The following is a 20,444-nucleotide window of genomic DNA, read 5'->3' on the forward strand; positions in this document are numbered from 1 at the left end:
AGGCTGAGATGGTTTCGACTTTGATAGTACCCAGGGTGACTGGTAACATTTTACTTGAAACCTGGTTTAAATCTCATTTGTTGTACCTGAACAAGAGCTGATGCTGTTTTTCAGGTGTTCATAATATCTATTTGAGTTCCAGTACGTAATATTTTTATATGAACAGGGGAAAAGTGGGACCTCCCCTGACCTGCTATACTCATTTGTAATACGATTACAACAACGTGGTCCATGAAGGTGCACGCCACATATAGCTTAATGTTGCACAAATGAGCTAAATGAAAGGGACATACCTGAATCTGCTGAAAACCTGGACAAAATATAAAACCAAACCAACACAAAGCAAACTGAAAACCAAAATGGTTTTCTATTCAGCCATTCAAATCACAGGCCGCTGCTGTTTGTTGTTCCGTTGTGTGTTCAGTACAAGGGTAAATGAAAATTTGTGTTTGTGTAAGTGTGTGTACATTTGTTACAGTATTTTTATACAGTAGCCAACAGCTTTTCAGCTTTTAAGGAAACATGAAGGAAAGCTGATTTCACCCACATGGAGTATTCCTCAAAAATGTTGTGTGTTACCTTTTTAATTTTATATTTATTTTTAGTACATTTTCAGAAAATTGTTTTTGTATTAGTACCCCAAGTTTCAAAATGACCCTCATTCATTTTAATGTACAACACTGTAAAACACCAGATATATGGCTAGTGTGTGTTGTGTCATATGGACACACTGACTATGACTAGGATGTGTGAGTATGTCTGTGCAAATTTTCATGTGTTTTGGGCTTTGCATTTCTGAGTGAAAGAGAGAGAAAATAATAAGTATTTAGTTTTGCCATTGACTTCCACTATTTTTGAATACATTCCTATGGGACAGTCATGCATAGGGTTAACGTAATACACCATTAATGTAATAACAGCTTGTACTGTAGATAATAGTGTAATAAATTCCCATTAATGTAAGTTACCTAACAATGCAATAACTTTTTTCCTGTTAATGTATTAATTATTACCTTATTGGGTTTTATTACATTATCCACAAGGCTAAACATTTTCAGGTTTCAAAAATGTTATAAATTAACTGATAAGGTAATAATAGTCAAAATTCAATACACAGCTGTCACCCACTCACATATTTGGTTATATGGCTACATATAAAAAAAAGGGATACATATGTATGGAAGAGGTTTTTGTGATTATTGCAAGTGGATTACATTTCAAACATTTCAACCTGCCTGTTAATGTAATAAAATAATTGATTACAGTAATGGTAGGTAACCTTTATTACATTAAGGGGAAATGTATCACGTTAATAGGATTATTACACTATTAGCTGAAAATATGTATTACATTAATGGTTTATTATGTTCATGGGAGGGTTACTACATTAACAGTTGTAGCATTATAATTATACACAATATTTTTATTTTGTGGATTCAAATAAATCATGTCTGTGTGCTATGCGTGTTAGTGTGTGTGTAGGTGTGTGTGTGTGTGTGTGTGTGTGTGTGTGTGTGTGTGTGTGTGTGCAGACCAAGGTTCACTTTTTTTTTTACATATACAAGCTGATCCTTGCTGTTGCTGAAGCTGATAAAACCAAAAAAAAAAAAAAATGTGACTCATCACCTTCATGAAAGTTGAACATCCACTTATTTTATGATTTAAAAGTAAACTATTATTTGTATTTTTGTTGTTATGGGTAATGTTGTCAACAAAGGATGTGTATAGCTATATCCTATCATGGGATACAGTATCGTACCACAGACTTGACAGAACAACAGTGTGATATTCATGTATTGTAAACAACTGCGCATCAAGCACTATCAGGTTCTTTTTGATTGCTAATTTGAAACCGACATAACCAACATCTATTTTGGAGCAAAATGACTAAACAAAATGTTGTGTTTGGGCGTGCAAACAAAGGTTTTCACACAAAGTTTAACAAAAGTCAAAAAAACCTCCAGAGTGAAGAATCTTTCTTCTACTGTTCTATTTGTTTTTGGGTTGTTTATATACTATTTTATTTATATATATAAATTGTTTATCTTTTTTTATATACTGTTTTTATTGCTTTATATTGTGTTTTATTCTTTCTGTCTTTAACAAGTACACAAGCAACCACTAAGCTAAATTCCTTGTATGGGCAAATATACGTGGCCAATAAAAGGATTCTGATTCTGAGTCTGAAGAAATGAAAGGGAGAAGAGGATCTGGAGCGAAGGTGCTGCTGCTCATTTGTTAAGTTTGTTGAAGAGATGAATGGCATCTAACCTAAATGGATGGCTACTAAAAAGTTTCGTCAGCTAGCCATATAAATTAGGTTAGGTGGCATTCAGTTAATATGGCAGCTAATGTGAGTCATAGTTCTCCTCGTTCCTCTCAGCTACAATTTGTGAGAAAAAGTAGATTATCTTATTAATTATCAAACTGTCTTCTGCAGATTCTAATCTACAGGTTAGTCTTTTCCCAGTTCCAACATGAATCAGCCCCTTCAGCAAACTTACCAGGCCAGCAGCAGCACTTTATTGTTCTGGGTCTATTCTCACTTTAATTTTTTCACCTAGACCTCTGCTTTTTGCCTGTTTTTTCTGTGGATTCTTGCCTGGATTCTGGATCCCAATCCATTTGCAAACCCAAACACCAAATTTTTCTAGTCGTTTTGCTTTTATGCCAGTTTCAAGCTAGCGGTCAAAATGAACCCGGAAGTGCCTGATGCGCATCTTTACACTACATGAACATCACTTACTATAGATGGAAATAGTACGCCATGCAGGTTTTACATTCTCATTTTGAATTATATTTGATAATTTTACAATATTGGTTTTATTTTCTGGACTGATTTTTCCTTCATCTTTTTCTTGCCAAGAGGATGAATCTTTGAACCTCATTGTTGATCCATAGATCGTAATAGCATTGTGTCACACTGGACTGTGTAATTCCCGACACAGTAAGAAAAATATTTTATCTATGTATCTCTCTGTCGATATCTTTTCTTATTACAGTGCTTCCCACTGTGAGTAATTGTATTTTTAAATCAAAGAAAGCTATTTAAATGAATAATAAATAAATACACATTCAAAACTGTACGTTTTGTTCTTGTTTTGTTCTTTGTCCTTTTTATTTGTGGCTCTCTGCTTTTTCATAGTTAAAAAATTAGTTTAATAATGGAAAAAATGCCCAAACACTATTTTTCTATTTTCCATTTAACTGAAACTATACATTTCTCTAACTTCTGAGAAACCAGCAACTTCGACCACAGTGTAATAGACATATCGCCCTGGCACTTAATGCAGTGTGTCACCTCACATGAATGCATGGTCATACACAATTGGTAGTCATCACATCTGAAACACCATAAACAAAAAGCTATCATTACTCTTTTGCAATTAATGGAGTAAAGTTGTACAACACACAAACACAAATTTTGACTTTTGGAAACAAACTCCATGCTCTCTCTCAAATCTTTGCAGCATATCATGTAAGAATATACATGCTATGCTGCTTGTACGTCATCTAATGAGCATAAGATGATGTGCTGGAACACGAAAACAAGGGATGATGGGAAAACATCCCTTCAGTGAGACTTCCCGGTTGAAGTCAGAACACGATAAACCTTTCTTATCCCACACGGAGATCCCGCCGATTACACCTTAAACCATCTGTTTTGCCCACTCTGCCTTTAGTGAACTGCTTAATCAGCGTAATGCACTCAACTTGTTTTGTAGAGAAGCCCTATCTGATCTTGTTTGCCTCACTGGAGCCCTTTTCTCCACTCGACCTCGCCATCCAGCTGGTATCAGGTTGGCATCCGTCCCATTCCAGGACAAAACATGACAGGAGTTAAACCAGGACAACTGCATACACTTTATCTGTTTTCACTTTCTGGCAATCATTCTGTTCCATTATAATACTTTAGTTGCGTCAAATTATGCTTATCATCAGTAACTCAAGTATACTTTATTATTGGATGCCTTAATTTTCGTAGGGAATATATTGTAAAAAGTACATGCATTGAGGGAAAATTCATTTACATGTTTTGAAGAAATTGTCACAGCTTGGCTAAATTAAATAATGTACTGTTTCATATCATCTCTTGTGCACTGCTGAGGAATTATATTTATTTTATATAAATGTGAACAAATAATTAGGGTGCAGTAGGGGCATCCACCTGTCTGGTGTTCCAAATCTCTTTGAAAAACCCAACATACTACATATTTATGTAGTGAGTTATACTGGTTATTAGGGCTTTTCATAGTGTGTTTATGGCCAAAAGGCCGACATGTAGTTATTACTGGTTGATATATGGTCAATGTCCTGTAATCAGTCTGCAATCAGGACCGTTAATTTAGTACCCATTAGAGCCATGGACCCCAATTTGATGAGATTTTGTCTCTCGCACCCAAATCTGAGAATATTTTTATCGTTAGATATGATTTTGTCCAGAATTCCATGACGATCTGTATTGTAGGTAGAGAGATAACAGAGAAACTATGATCAAAACAGTCATTCTTCTACATTCTCTAATTGTGTTAACTTCTTGTAAATTAAATAATGGTGAAGTTTAACACTTCATTAATTGCTGGGGACCGCCTGGAATCCCCTCAAGGACCCCTGGTGGTCCCCGGACCCTACCTTGAGAACCACTGCTATAGATTATACTCCTACTTGCATTCAAATTATTCTTTCATTTTTATAAATGTAGGTCTGTATGTCAATGAGTCTCTGAGTAAATACAGCTTTGGCAATATCAGTTCTTGTGAAATTATCATTTCTTTGCTCAGACCAATGGCAATTCTCTCTGTTGGGATTTATTTAAGTCTTGAGGTGCAGAACTAAAGAGTAGGCAACAACAACTGCATATCAAGAAGTTTATTGATTTCAATGCATCAAGAGAGAGAACAACCTTGTAACTAGCATCAGCCTTCTCAGCCTGGCCAAGGCCAACAAGACTATTCTCTTTCTATGACAACATTGAGTTGCTTTGGTTTTCTCTATCTGTGTCATGTTGGCCCTCCTGGCCCTATCCTGTACACAACCGGTGCACTTTAAGCTGTAAGACTAGGTCAGAGGTACAGAGTGATACAACGTATAGCCATGCCTATGCATCAGATGGCCTTTGCCCTGCATCCATCTCTGATGTCCTAGAGCCTTTATTCTCCCTTCTTCTTTATTCTCTCTCTGTCTTCTATAATTTGGACCTTCCCAAGCCTTAAAGGGTAAAACCTACACCTTCCAACAGCATGAAATATTTTTTTTGTCAGTTTGGTTTATAAAATGACCCCATACCAATATGTGTCCTGTAAAAGTATCTTTTTACTCAGTATAATTTCAACACAATACGATGCAATAAAATATTATACAATACGATACAATGCAACACGATATGATACAAAACAATACAATTGGATATGATACAAAACAATAGGCTACGACACGACACACAATATACAATATGGTAAGATACAAATAGATAGATTAAATTAGATTTGACTCAGAATGTCAACCATTTAACATACAAAGGAAAAAGCAAACACACGTGCATTTAATACACATATGTTGTAAAAATGTAATTGCCGTGCACTGACTCTCAAGTAATTAAATCTTGAAGGATGATATTTCCATAGATGAAATGCTAATAATCCATGTGGGGAAATTTGCAGCAGTAAGTATTAATAGTACTCAACTGACCTAAATTTCTTCCTATAAGGGTAAATGGCTTTGACTGATATTAACAGTATTCCATTTAAGCTGCCATTTATGTTAGTGTTATTAGAGTGTAAATGCTGCTGTAGACTGCTTTGACAATCTGAACCAAGTCTTATCATGCCATTAAAGCAACAGAGACAAATAGAGATGGATACACATTCACTATAATATTCCAAAGGGAAAGAGGTTGATAACAACAAAGACAACAGCTCCCCCTGATGTTTCATTAAGACATTGCAGCCTCTCAGGCCTCCTGTGTTTAGGTTGCTCCGTTGATGGTGAATGGGAGATCGGCATTGTGGACTCAGAACCCAAAGTGATTTAATATTGATATGGACCCATACACTTCATAACTGGTAGCACTACAATGAAATAGAGCTCCATGCATGTAAAATATGTTTTACACTGAATTCAGTCATTTTATGCTATTTTACTGTCCTCACTCAGTTGCTGCTTTTATTTCTGCTACGTTTCCTTTTATTACCTGCTTGTTAATCACTTTATAAATTCTGATTTGAAAAATGCTATTAGTATTAGTGTTAGTGACTTTACCAATGACACATGGCGTGACTTCTAGACAAGATGGCTGTGTAGCACATAGAGATTCACATAGGCTACTCTTGCCATTCTATGCTGTTAGTGGCAGCATAGAATCAAATTACAGATGCTCACTTCTAGCATTGTTCCCATCAGTAACCCCAAAGCTAAAGCGCCTCCAGCCTGTGCCCCATCTCCTTCCCCCTCACTGCTATTCCTGCCAGGTTGTTGCTGCAAAAAAGAAAAATGATCTCAGTCAACTGACCAGGTTAAATAAAGGTAAAACTAAAAAGAAATTGACTCACCCCTGAATCAATCTGCTGCACAAACTCAGCCAATGTCTGTCCAACGCTTGGTGTGTTGCGGTCTAAGGAATCAAAAAAGTCCTTTTGCAGGTTTGTGGTGGCTATATCTGTTGAACTCTGCAAACACTTACAACATAGATGTCAACATACCATGACAATTGGACTGGTGTAAAAAAAAAAAACATCTTGAAGCAGCAGGTTCAGCCATCATTGGTGACTCCCTATAACACTTTAAATTAATTTGGGCAAATAGAGCAAATCTAGGTGTATAGGATGTTCTTCTCTGTTATAGTTCTGAAATGAATAATTCACTATACTTTACTGAAGGTATTTCCTAGTATTTACCAGCTGAAAACTATGAATTTCTAGGTGAGGTGAACCTAACAGTATTTTTTTTTTTTTAGTAGAATTTACTCTCTGAAAGCTGAGGTGAATGGTAGGTAGGCAGCTCGTATTGGGCGTATTTCCCATGTCACTTGAATGCAGCATAAGGTACGAGAATTGCTGAGATGTGTGACGCTTAGAGGTGGAGAGCATGGACCCTGTGTCAACAGGTTATGGCGATATATGATATAAAATCTGCTGCTGCAGCACATATATTTGTAAAATAACATAGCATCTTCAAATAACTTTTGTTGGGGGATCTACATTTTTGTATTTGAATGCGCTACAATACGATTTATGAGTTATTTGGATTTACGAAGAGCACTTGAAGGCAGCATCTTCTGCCATATATCAGCTTGTTGCCTCACTTCCCGGAAACAAACATTCATTCAGCAAAATGGCGACGTTGTCAGTGAGCCAGCCACCAGTCGCGGGTTTCAGTTTCGAAAATTGCAAGAGGTAAGCGTTCAGAGAGGATTTAAATCAGGGCAGGATACACCTCTGTGTGAAACAAGCTTTCAAATGTGGGAAATATATAAAATAAATGTATTTTGCGGTAGTTCAAGTGATGATAACTCTGCCGGCTTCCACACAGTGACTCAGGGATTTGGCCACGCTAGCAGAGAGCAGCATCGTTATTGAGCATAGGACATGTAACGGTTAGCTAATTTGCTTCTTCTGATATTGTAAGAAATTGTTATTTTCTTTAACCTAGACGGGGGCTTCAAATCAGTTTTGACGGTGAAAACGCAACAACAAAGCAAAGGAGCTGTGCCCCGCTGGAAAAGGAGCCTGCTAACGGTTAAATTAGCCATGTTAACGTTAGCTGTTGCTAATAATATATGGCATGGATTTACATTGAGTAGACGTTTAAAATAACTATTTTTATGTGTGCGAGCTCATATAATGATATCTACTCAGATTTTCTAGCACGTCACATTATCAGTAATTCATATTTAATTACTGCTAACTATGGTGACGTGAAATTACATGAAGTCTATGTTAATGCTGCACTCTATCTAACAAGACAAATGTGTGTTTCCCAGTTGTTTTTTGCAATACAGTCAACAACAGCTTAATAAACTAAAAACCGTTACTGTATTCTCATGCTTTTGTGAACAGAAGTAGTTTAGCAGCCCTGTGCTGCAGTGTTTGGCTTTACGGTTGTTGTTGCCATTGAATTCTCCACTGAGGGCTTCAGAAAAACGTAATAAATATGCCACTGGTGCCATTAATATTTTCATTTGGTGCTAACAACGTATGGGTAATTCTCTAATTGTGGGCTATTTAATGTCTGTGTAGGCAAGTGTAGAGGAGAGTTTTTTCTTTCATTAAAACTTTTAAAATGCTTTCATATTTTTATACATTATCATGTTTGAGCAATCACCATCATTATGTATCATAGCAACTATCATCTATTCATAAAAATAAGATTGATATCACTGAAAACCCTGTTTTTCCCGTCTGATTTTAATCCCAACAACTCTCTAATTAGCCAAACAAGAATAAAATAAGTTTATTTATGAATTCTTTTAATCTTTTCCCTTTAATGAACATGAGATTATCATGACAGGCAGGCATTCATTGCCTATACACTAGGGATGGGACAATAACTGGTATTACTATGTATTGCTGTAAAAACAGATAGGCACCCATCTGCTTGATTTCACAATATAATTTGTACTAGCCTACCTTTTTTATTGCCAAAAAGAAAATGAGACAGAAGTATTGTCATTCCAGTATTGCATGGTGATATATTGCCTCTTGACTGGACAAACTTCATAGTCAATGTAGTGCAAGTATAGAGGATTTAAGTGTCGGAGACTTGAATGGTTGACCTGAATTTGACTCTTGTTAATAGAATTAGCTACACCACCTGCATATTACATGGATATTGTTAAATTGTAGACAAATGACTGTGAACTGAACTGTTTAACAGTCTGTTTTACAGTTATCTGCTGACTTCTGTTTCTCCTTTATCTTATCGTCTTATATTATCTTATCTTATCAAAATTCATTGCAACCCCGTTATAGGCTATATGTAAAGTTCCAAAAATTATTTATTGTGTTTATAGAACACAACATTTTTTTTTTTCAGTTACACTTATACGAGTGGCTTTTTTTTGTTTTGTTTTTCAGAAATGCAGCTTTGCAAACTGAAGTTAACAAATTGGGATGCAGCTTGCCTGCAGCTCGCAAAACAGGCACTACTATCTGTGGCATTGTTTTCAAGGTAAGTAGCTGAAACTCAGTCCAACTACTGGGAGTAATGAGGGAGAAAAAACTGTGATGTGAACATCTGAGGGGGTTAGGGTTGTGCAGAAGTCCATTTTCTCATGGTTGACTGTTCAGTGAGTGGTTTAAATTAATATTTGAATATACAGTGTGTGTGCTGAAATTTCCAAAAGCTATAGCAGATTATGGACAAAAAGCTCTACTTCCATCACTGTCTACGGTTCTGATTGGTTCATATCTTTACCCATCATGTTGTCAGTGAGAGGAGAGTTTGTCTCAGTTCAAAAGTTGTCATACTAGTTTGGCTCGCTCCATCTTCCTGGCTGGTAGAAAAAGCTGAATGGAGCCATGCTGCCTTCCACTGAAGCAGACTGGCCTTTCATTTTGAGAAGTTTGTGTTTTAATAAAAACATAACACTGCCAGTGAAAGCAGCTAGTGGAGGATGAGAACGAAACAACACCAGAGAGAGATGGAGGGGTTTTAAATGACACCAGACGCCCTCTAGTGGCTGCTCCACGCCATAGCTCTTACTCAGCAGTTTAAGACCTGCTAATATTTTTTTCATGACCCATCCCAAGAGGGGATTCTATTCATTATGCATAATGGTTACAATTTTAAGTCAACTACATTGGGCTGTCTCAAACCTTGTTTTTTGTTTTGATTTGTTTTCTCTTGTGTATCAACTGTTCCTAAAATGTATGGTCCGAGGGTCTCCTCTTTGTGGGAAAAAAAAACAAAAAAACACATTGTGATTTTGATCTGTTGAGTTGTGTCTGGCCTGAACCCAACAGCTCTCATATGTTGTTGCTTTGCCATTCACAAATAAAGCTAACTGCATAAATGGGGACTGTGATTGGCTGTGAGAGGAAAGAAAAACTGGATTTCTCATCTGTTTTTCGGAAAAAAGGAGAGTATTGGAAGTTGGCACTGAATGCATTTAGATTTATCAGTAGTATTGACGCAATTTGGTCGGTATCTGAAATGCACTGACTATTGATGCCCAGCCCTACTCAATATATATATTTTGTTGGGCTTAAATGGTACGTTTACTCTAATCGTCTTTGTCTTTCCTTCTGAAGGATGGCATCGTCCTTGGAGCCGACACAAGAGCGACTGAGGGCATGATAGTGGCAGACAAGAACTGCTCCAAGATCCACTACATTTCCCCCAACATTTAGTAAGTGACAGTTGCTCAGGTTTTACTGCAGTTGTTTTGTTATTTAGGGTGGTAGATACATGCCAATTCAGACCATAACAGGATAAAATGAACACATTACAAGCAACCAAGACATGTGTTGCAGCCAGTCATTTTGGATACAGCCTTAAAAAGCCATTTTTGGCAAACATGGTGAATATATGGCTTCTTGATATAAGGGATTGGGACACTCCTCACTGTTGCAGCTTTACTTTGTGATGTAGACCGATAAGATGGCTGGATATTTACATTTTTACTGGATTTTTGCATAGAAATTCATCTTGCGTAGTGCAGCTTTTATATCTTGAATAAGCTTTATTTGTTAGACCCAGGATGTTGCATGATTCAAACACTACTGTGATCTGTTTGTCTCCAGTTGTTGTGGAGCAGGCACAGCTGCAGATACAGAGATGACCACTCAGATTATCTCCTCCAACCTGGAGCTGCACTCTCTCTCCACGGGCAGACTGCCTCGTGTGGCCACCGCCAACCGCATGCTCAAGCAAATGCTCTTCAGGTAAGGTTTGCCTCGTGAGCCGTATGATCTCACAAGGTGGTCACTGTGCAAGAAACATCTGACTGCCCCATCTTATTGCAGTGTAAGAATAAAAGGGACACAGGTTCAAATGGCTGGCTGGGAAAATGTGGGTGGGGAAAAGTCAATAAGTAACTTTTATTACCTAGGTTCATTCAGAAATAGTCTGGTTTTGCCAGCTTTGTTTCTTTAATTTGGTTTTAATGTTTTAATGAAACATTGTGAAAATGTTAATTAACAGTAGTGTCCTCTGTATTTCCTCAGGTACCAAGGCTACATTGGTGCTGCTCTGGTTCTGGGTGGAGTGGACTGTGTGGGTCCACACCTTTACAGCATTTACCCTCACGGCTCCACTGACAAGTTGCCCTACGTCACCATGGGTGAGTCCGCTGTCTCACACCAAACAGTCAACACAAATCTCTCTACGTATCAGTGTTTTCTACAACTTTATCACATTTCAATTAGAGGTCAACTGATTATGGATTTGACTATGGCAATATTTAAGATTTCTTAAGCCTACAAATTGAGATGTGTACAATTGCCCTTCAGCCATGTTTGTAATACTTGGCACAGTCATGTCATGCGTCCTTCAGTCAAGACAAAAACTAGGTGAGACACGTCCCTCGCTCGCACCTACCTACTGGGTCGTCAGGTTTCTGACATTAGTTAGTTTTAATTAGTTTTTGCGGATTGATGATGTCTCCAGGCCAGTCACATTCCCTTTAAGAGAAGCACTCGTCTTTATTTTTGAGAAATTAAACTCTGAAGACCTAAAGAGAAGCATGGCATAGATCAAATGGGTCTAAAAGCTAATATGGTTTCAATATCAAGTGCTATCATTTGGAAATGGCATGAGGCCTAAGACTTTGCCTATATTGAATATAATGTCAGACTAAATAAAATGAAGCTGTTGTCTTTTTATAGTGCGTACTGAATGCAAGCCTAATCAAAAACACACACAGTGGCTGCTGTACGTATTGCATCTTTTCTCCAGAGCAGACGTCACGCAATAGAAAAGAACAACCATTGCAAGTCAGAATCCCGGAGATGTCGGGAACAGCTCGTTTTGGGGAAACTCCGCCCCACACACACATAGCTGCTCCAGAGGCACCTAGCGAGACCTGCGGTGTGCGGACAAGGCCGAAGTCCGCATGCCGATATACACAACTTTGCGGATAAATCCCCACTATGGGGCGCCCCGGTGGCTCACCGAGTAGAGCGCGTACCATAAGGCTCAGTCCTTTCCGCAGCGACCCGGGTTCGAATCCGTGTGTCACCTGACTAACTGAAAGGGAACACTGTGTTTAATGTAATGCCAGTAATCCAAGTAACCAGTTATTTTCTATTCTCTTGTAAAGGCTCTGGGTCCCTTGCTGCCATGGCAGTGTTTGAGGACCGCTACAAGCCTGACATGGAGGTGAGTTTACCTGCCACGCAAATACAATTACATTCCCTGTCAGCAGTGGTGTCAGTACTGAGTAACACCTGAATTGCTATGGTGTATTCCACTGGCTGCTGACATACTGAACCGAAACAGCTTCTCCTCCTTCCAGACTTTTACTAAATATTTGAGTTGAAACGCCTGTGTTTCTAGAATGATAAAACAGTTACTTAAAAAGCTCCAGTCAACACATCTCTTGGTGTTGGTATCTGAAATTGTAAATGTCCGTCGAGCACTGAAGCAACACTTCAACAAGCTGAATTTATACATTGAGGCAGTAGTACCATTGAGACTCTCTTGAAACTATTTTCACACATAATTACTTTAATTCCTACTGAACAATAGTGTATGTGCGTGTGTGTATGCTCTTAAGGCTATAAAGTGAGTGAAAAATTGGGATAAGTAATCGTAGACCTAAATGTTTAAGTAAGATGGCAGCGATAGGCCACATTAAGAATAGAGATGGCACTGTTTGTATTAAACTGACAGGTGATGCACAAACAGGCATGCTGAGTTTACATGATATTCACACAGAAACATAAGGCCTGACTCGAGTAAAAATTGAAATCCCTGAACAACTCAACAGTCCATGCGACTAGGACATGTTGGCACAAATCTGGGAAAAAGCCACAGTGTCATCTCACTGACTGAGAAATTTCCACTGATTTCACATTTCACACAGTCATTAAAAAAAGACTGATTCAATTATGTCATAGTATTAATGGCAGGGAATAGTTTGACTGTTTAATTACAGAATGTATTGGACTAGGCCTTCTTGTGATGCTTGTGTCACACTAAGGGCTCATTCACACCAAGCATGTTTGGGAAGCCTATTCAAACTCTGTAAGGTTTATAGTTGGGTTCATTTGGCCAGGTGAGAACAGTATAATTCATTTGAGAATTCGTCAATGACTGCTTTGTTTCTTTCCATCAAAGGAGGAAGACGCCAAGCGGCTCGTGCGTGATGCCATTGCGGCGGGTATCTTCAATGATCTGGGCTCTGGCAGCAACATCGACCTGTGTGTTATCACCAAGGGCAAGGTGGACTACCTCAGGCCCCATGACGAGGCCAACAAGAAGGGTGTCAGGTAAGGAACTAAGCCAGTGATGTTACCACAGTGTCTATCAGTAGTGTTTTCTTCTTTTGCTGGATCGTAATGCTCCACAATGTTTTGCTGTGGTTCCTAGCATGTTCCAGCGGTCTCAACGTGTTCTTGTGATTTGGTGTCCAAATGGTGATCTACTGAGTTTTGCAGAGAATGCATGAGAGCTTAGCCAGTTTTCAGACCACCACGCAGTGTTTTAACCTATATTTCTCAAAAGGGATTAATAGTCCTTATGTTAGTTGATTAAACAGAGCTATCCTCTGTTTATCTTTATCCTGCAAGTATATTAAAATTCTTACTTATAGGCATAAGTTTAAACTGTCTCTGGTTTTGCCTTGTTGAGGCATTCATTGAATGGAAAACCATATTGGTTCAGTTTGGTGTTCATATGTCAATGACTTGCTTCTGATAAGTTATTGTAGCCTATATTTTTACTGTGACAGATTATTTTGGCCTATATTCTAAACCATAACAGATCTCCTGACCTCCTAAGTACAATAATCTTCAAAGTTTAAATAATATTTTAGTAAAAATGTTGTGTTAATCATCAACATCGATATTCATTATGACAAAAAAATGTTTTTTGCAATATTGCACTTCCCTGTCAATTATCCATGGACATTACATTTTGATCAATTGAACATTTATGGACATATAATCTCACATAGTCACACCTCCCTCTCAAACGACATGGGTCTGGAGAAATTCTCATCAGAAAACGTGCAATAAGGAGACCTTGCTAAGTAAAACACAGCATACTGATTGGCTCTGAGGTTTGGACTTTTCTACCTAGGTAGAACAAGTTTCCACATTTGTATTCACATTTTCATTAATAAAGGCTCTTATCCTGTCCCATCATCTGGTACTTCCATAATATTTTATTAAAAGACTTGCCGCATTTGGTACACACCGCTGCATGCCAATCATAGTGGTAGACTTGCTTACCAATGAGTGTGACTCCCATCTTTTAGCTTGCTAAATGCTGATGTGAGCAGCTGTTTTTAACAGCTTCTTAAAGAAAAGCACTAACTAAACATTTTTGTGCTATTTACAAGTGCCGTAGCAGTTAAATTACTTTGTATAATTTGTATAATTCATTCTGCAGCACTGCCAGAAAGTGCCATATGCTCTGAAACCATCCCTGTTTTTGTTTAAAAACTAGTTCAGCTCAATTCAGAGGTGCTTTATTGGCATGAAATATAAAAGTACTTATTGTCAAAGCCAGAATGATAACGGATTATAACCAGATTCAGAAATCAACCATGACAATGTGACAAAAATGACAAACAGTTGTTTAATATACTAAACTATCACTAAATCAATAGACAAGTTTAGCGAAGGACATACAATATACATCTTATATCTTTTTAGTTAATGTCCTCTCTGTTTGAAGTTGTGACAGCTTAATACTTTGCTGCTAGTGAGGCACCCTCTGTTTCTCCTAGAATACATTGTCATTTTGCAATTGGGGGAAAGGTTTTCAAAATTAGTAAATATAAAGAATGTAAGTAGATAGGTTTCTCTCTTTTTTTTTTTTTCATAGCTATTACAGTGCAGTGGGAAGTCTCCATGATGGAGAGATGTCTTCGGGAGCAGAGTTCACCATCTCATCTCACATTTTTCCAGTGCATGTTGTGACGGCATGATCATGATCTCAAACTTGGAAAGACTTATTTACTTATCTTTATTAACTGAATGACCAATTAATGAAATGGTGGATGATGGGTTTTTTTTTTGTTTGTTTTGTTTGTTTTTTTTGGTCTTGTTGCCTGTTTTGATAGAAGAGTAAATGAACTTGAAGCCTTGCACCCGTGAGTAAAGAAGTGTGTTTGTAGAATGCAGACCTAACAGCAGTGTGACTTATTTGACTACTAACCCACTTAACTCAGTTGTTTTCTTGTTATTTTGGCTGATACATTTCTTTCTGCTGAATTTCACACCGCACAACTTACCTAAATTGCATGGCTGTTTCTGTTGTAAACGTGTCCAGACTGGCTTGCTGTGATAATGAAGTTGAATCTCTTAGACATGTGGAATCTGTTAACCAACAAGGGCTTGTTAAATCCCACCGGGCGACTCTCAGTTTAATTGAAACTTATGGTCTCATGTCTTATATTTCTCCCCTATGCAGAACTGGTGACTACAAGTACAAAAGAGGAACAACCGCAGTCTTGACGAAGGCTACAACCCCATTGAACCTGGAGGTGGTGGAGGAAACTGTACAGACCATGGATACTTCCTAAAGCACTGCATTTGTTGTTTTTTCCTCGCTGTAACTTTCCCCCCCCCCCAGCTCCCCCATAATTCCTTAGCAGAAATAGCATGTTTTTCCATGGTTTTCAATAAACAGTTTGAGTTGGTAAGCATGTTTTGTCAATGACCATTTTTAAGTTTGTGAAGATGCCTTAAAATGACATGTTGGTCTATGAATAGACAACAGTTCAATCAGGAAAATGTAATGGACCACTTTCGTAAAAGCTTTTTGCTGCCTGTCCCAGAGTAAATTTTATCTGGAAGGGTCGTTGAGGTGTTAGAGAGCCAAAAATTGGAATGAGAATCTATCAGAATGCATATGAGAGAAACTGGCTTTGAGATTTTGAGATTCTTGACTTAATTTTTAGTCACTAGGCAATGTCAAAGCAGGCGGGAAAGCTCTTGATGCACATCGCCCAATATCGCAACACTACATGGTTCAGTACAAATTGATGGCCAAGGCCGAAAAGCATTTTGGCATCAACAATATCTTTCTGTTGCTTAACAGTGCAATTCAGATGGGTATTAGTACTAAGGACTTATTTTTTGAATATACCGGTATTATTTGAATACATTTTATTCACTAAGTAGGTATTTTCTTGAATATTTCATGGATTCTGTGAACTCAAATTCTTTTTTAGCATCAAATGAAAGCAGATAGTAACGGTTTACACAAACTCCAGTTCATAACATGTCAACAAAACCTTTATGACAGCTTCATGGCACATATATGAATACTGACTGAATCCCTGTCTGCTTTCACTTAGTGTTCATTACATTTTTCTTGTGGGTGTGCCCCGGTGGCTCACGGAGTAGAGCACGTACCATAAGGCTCAGTCTGTCCCGCAGCGATCCGGGTTCGAATCCGGCCCGCGGTCCTTTGCTGTATGTCCTCATCTCTCTCTCTCCCATGTCTTCCTGTCTCTCTCTCACTAACTCTGTAGCATAAAAATAAATCTTTAAAAAGATTGACATAGAATACTTATTTGGAGATTTTCCCTCAACAAATTTAGACACCTATCTTGCCACTGCTATGCCACAAGTGAAATAACCTCTTGAACACAACTAACACCTGTTGAAAGATACAAACAACTGTGAACCAGGCATTTCCAGGTTCTGTTTGACAGAGACGATGGATGCTGTGAAGTTGAGAACGCTGCAAAATTAACTATACAATACAAAAAGTTGTGTTAGGCTGCAAGCAAAAGTTCTCCAAAGCTAACAGATTGGGGATCTTTCAGTTTCCGGCAAGATGAAGTGATGGACGGAGTATCAACTCAACCATATTTCAACTGACAAGCTGCAAGATGCTCTTCTCTGTATGCTGAGAGCAGTGTTTCCTTACAAAAACAAAAACAAGCATGACTTCTGCTTCTCATGTTGATTAATGATGAGTTTATTTGAATGTGATCTCGGCTCTCTTGCTCCCTAGTTGATCAGCTGTCAAATTTCACAGTAGCAAACATGGCTGGCTACTTAATATAAGCAACTGAACCTTGAGCAAACAGCTTGTAGCAGATTGCATAGAAGCATGACTTAACAACAATGTGTTTTATTACAAAATTATATCCGTTTCATTACATAAGAAGATTTAGCCATATAGGGGAGACTGGGTATAGTTGTAACACTTTCAATTCCCAGGCTCACATATGAAAAGAAGAAGATGAAGAAGAAGAAGATTTTGATGACGTGGTTTGGATCCAGTTTATGATTTTACAAAAGGTGTTACATTTTACTCCAAGTGTTGTTACAACGAACCCAGGATGTGGGGTAGAATAACTCTTTTTCCCACGGCGCGCCATGCGGCCGGGGGCAGAAAGTGGCAAATTCAGGACACTCACTCGCTCAGGGACAGTTTGCACGGAGCCTGCGCTTCGTCAGGCGGCCTCTAGAGGACAGGATCTGTGCTTGTTCTGTGTACCATGGAGCTGTTGAAACTCCTCAGTTTTGTAACAGAATATCCACAATTAAAATCATCATAACTCACTGAATTTTCGACCGATTTTCAAGCGGTTTGGTTTGTTACAAATGCCAGACATGTATTTATGATACAGGATACTTGGTTAAATTAAAATGCGGGTTTTCATACCAAAATTATCTTTTGTAGATGGTAACAGTAATATTTCTATAATATAATAGGCTATTTAAGATTAACTTACCCTACGTAGTTTGGTTTTAAGTATATTCTTTTTTTCTTACTGCATGTAAAATGGCTGCCACTATGTAATTTTGTTTATAATTTTGGAAATAAATGAAGACTTAATTCTTAAAAAAGACCCTGAAGTAAGTTTCTGGCAGGCTTCATAGCGTTGTGGACTTTTACACATTGACAGCAAAACATTAGAGATCTGCTTTTTCTGGAAAACTAAATCTAATTAGGCATATATTAGCTTTAGTTCAGTTAATGGGTGTTGCATCTCACCTACTACTGTAAATAACCTGCATGCTGTGTGTGTGTGTGTGTGTGTGTGTGTGTGTGTGTGTGTGTGTGTGTGTGTGTGTGTCTATTTGTCAGCCAGCCAGGTCAGTTAAAATGGCAGAGAAAAGAAAAACAGACATCCGATCATTTTTCAGTGCACCGAAACGCCAAGTAGAAAGACCCCAGTAATATCAAAGGCAATTTGATAAAATCTTCATAAGAAAGGAATGAAGTGCTTATGGAAATGTTTCATAATGGACCTCTATATACATTTAATACAACAGTACTTTTGGTGTCCCCTTCAGGAATTGCTCTTGAGAAATTTTTCTGTTTATTGTCCCCCCCAACAGTGAAATGAAATATCCGCCCTTGTTACAGACAAATGTAAAAAGTTTACACCAGATTTTGAAAAATCCATCTCAAATGAGCAAGGAGATATGGACAGAAATAAAAGTGTTACAATCATCCCCGGTCTCCCCTACTGTATATTGCTTGTTTATTGCCATCAGCCATTCATCATTGCAGCGCTTCATATCAACAAACAGATGAAGAACCCAGAAGTTCTGCTGTCGTGAATTTTCCCAAAACAGTACATGGCACAAGCCATGCCAAGAAACCTGCAGTTTTTCCCATGGCAAATCCAGGTCAGTCTGTCAGCAATGAGACACTAAACTCCTCTACACCTGCACACTATCAAACTACAACACAGTTTACAGCACTTAGAAAATCAGTTTTTACAAATCATGTCTTTATTGAGCAGCCGCTACTTAACAAAAGGAAGTAAAAGAGAAATATTGTGAAATTTAATCTGCAGTATGAATCTTCACATCTCCAACAATCTTGTCTTATTCCTAAAGAGCTGTAAATCAGTGCTACACATGTACCATCGGACTGGAAACAATCTGTACCTGTTGTTGTTTAACCTGCCACATCAAAGCAGTAAGACTTTTTATTACATTAAAGGATATTGAGAATATTCCAATACCTCTACCTCTAGAAATCTGTTTGCTGGAGATTCCCACAACAAAAACATGAGATACAACAAAACATAAATAGCCATTCTTATTATGACATTTGACATGAGGTACTGTGGTTATCTTTAGATTATAGACATGTCATCAAATACATTTTGTCATCATAATTGCCTTAATTTGACCTTTCTTGCCTTGAAGTCTTATACCAGGTCCTTTCAATACATCTAAACTGGATTTTAGATGGTATTATGTTTTCTGCTTCATAATGATGGAGCAAAGTGTGAAATAGATGATGTTTGATTCCAGTTCCTGTGGTCTTGAAGGAAAAAAAAACTCCCTCCATCACTATATACACACATAGGCTGCGCTTTTCAGCAGTTGTGTTTTCTGTCTAGTCTCTTCATTAATTTCCATTGTAAAGTGCACTGATACCCTACTTGTAGATATAATTATGGAAGGATCATACTGATCATACCCTCTGATAGAAAAGAGTATTTCTAATAGATTTTAGATTAAAAAAAAAAAATTGAACCAATTTTATAGCACAAGAAAAGTGTTTTACATCTGCTGATTATTGTTAAGTTTTGTGATGGAATAGATGGGCGTACCTGATGTATCCTGGAATTATCCTGTATGGTTGTAATATGACTATTAATGCTAATTGCACTGGCTGGCTATTCCAATTAGATGCATTGTAATCTAACAAGCCAGACCGCTTTTTCTTGGAAGTTTTGTCATTGATATGAAGTGATGGTTTTGGAAAAAAAAAAAAAAAATAGGAGGCTGGAATGCTTTTCTAATGTTTCTAATAATGGCCCTCTGTTATACAACGAAGAGAGATCCATGACACTCCAAAAATATATTAAAAAGCCTTTGGCTATTTGGCTATTTGGCTAGTTGTAATTGTAAATTAAAACTAAGTTTTTTCAAATGATGTGATGTTTTTCCTGTTGTGTATGTATACTCACCTGCTTTCCTTCAGTACCGTGCTGTGCCTTGGATTCAGGACACATCAGGGCAGGGCATCAGTAATGATACTGGTCTGATGATATTGGTTTTCCTTGAGCAGGTTTTTTTTTTTTTTTTTTTTGCTTGGCAATGTGTTTGTATGCTATGGTATATGTGCTAGTAGAACAGGTCTGGTTTATTGATTTTAGTCATTACTCTTTTGCATTACCTTCTTTTTTTAAAAAAATATTTTTTATTTATTTATTTATTTTTTACTTTTAGTGATTTTGGGGCTGGTGTTTTGTGATGAGAGAGTGTAAATCATTTAATACAGTGTGCTACATCATAATTTGAAAAACAAGGGAACAAGACTCATTTGATAAAAGAAGAGAGCTTCATCTGCAT

General features: G+C 37.6%; 1 protein-coding gene across 2 annotated transcripts; it reads left to right on the top strand.

Annotated features, from left to right (window-relative positions):
- Positions 1 to 7,318: 7,318 nt before the first annotated feature.
- On the top strand, positions 7,319 to 15,808 carry psmb7 (proteasome 20S subunit beta 7). 2 transcript variants are annotated; one of them, XM_078288774.1, is made up of 9 exons: positions 7,319 to 7,391; positions 9,072 to 9,165; positions 10,248 to 10,345; positions 10,740 to 10,880; positions 11,163 to 11,278; positions 12,257 to 12,315; positions 13,276 to 13,427; positions 15,227 to 15,256; positions 15,577 to 15,808. In XM_078288774.1, exons 1-9 carry the CDS (start codon positions 7,330 to 7,332, stop codon positions 15,686 to 15,688), a joined length of 864 nt encoding a protein of 287 aa, XP_078144900.1. In that variant the 5' UTR covers positions 7,319 to 7,329; the 3' UTR covers positions 15,689 to 15,808. The 2 variants fall into 2 exon arrangements, with proteins under 2 accessions (XP_078144900.1, XP_071766444.1); XM_071910343.2 differs by lacking the exon at positions 15,227 to 15,256.
- Positions 15,809 to 20,444: the final 4,636 nt, after the last annotated feature.

Source organism: Centroberyx gerrardi, chromosome 2, assembly GCF_048128805.1.
Source record: "Centroberyx gerrardi isolate f3 chromosome 2, fCenGer3.hap1.cur.20231027, whole genome shotgun sequence".
NCBI lineage: Eukaryota > Metazoa > Chordata > Actinopteri > Beryciformes > Berycidae > Centroberyx > Centroberyx gerrardi.

Excerpts from the sequence above, each read along its gene's own strand:
- psmb7 (XM_078288774.1), top strand. The coding sequence starts at position 7,330 with ATGGCGACGTTGTCAGTGAGCCAGCCACCAGTCGCGGGTTTCAGTTTC. Across the intron at positions 7,392-9,071 it reads AGTTTCGAAAATTGCAAGAG|AAATGCAGCTTTGCAAACTG; the intron begins GTAAGCGTTCAG and ends TTTGTTTTTCAG. Across the intron at positions 12,316-13,275 it reads GCTACAAGCCTGACATGGAG|GAGGAAGACGCCAAGCGGCT; the intron begins GTGAGTTTACCT and ends TTTCCATCAAAG.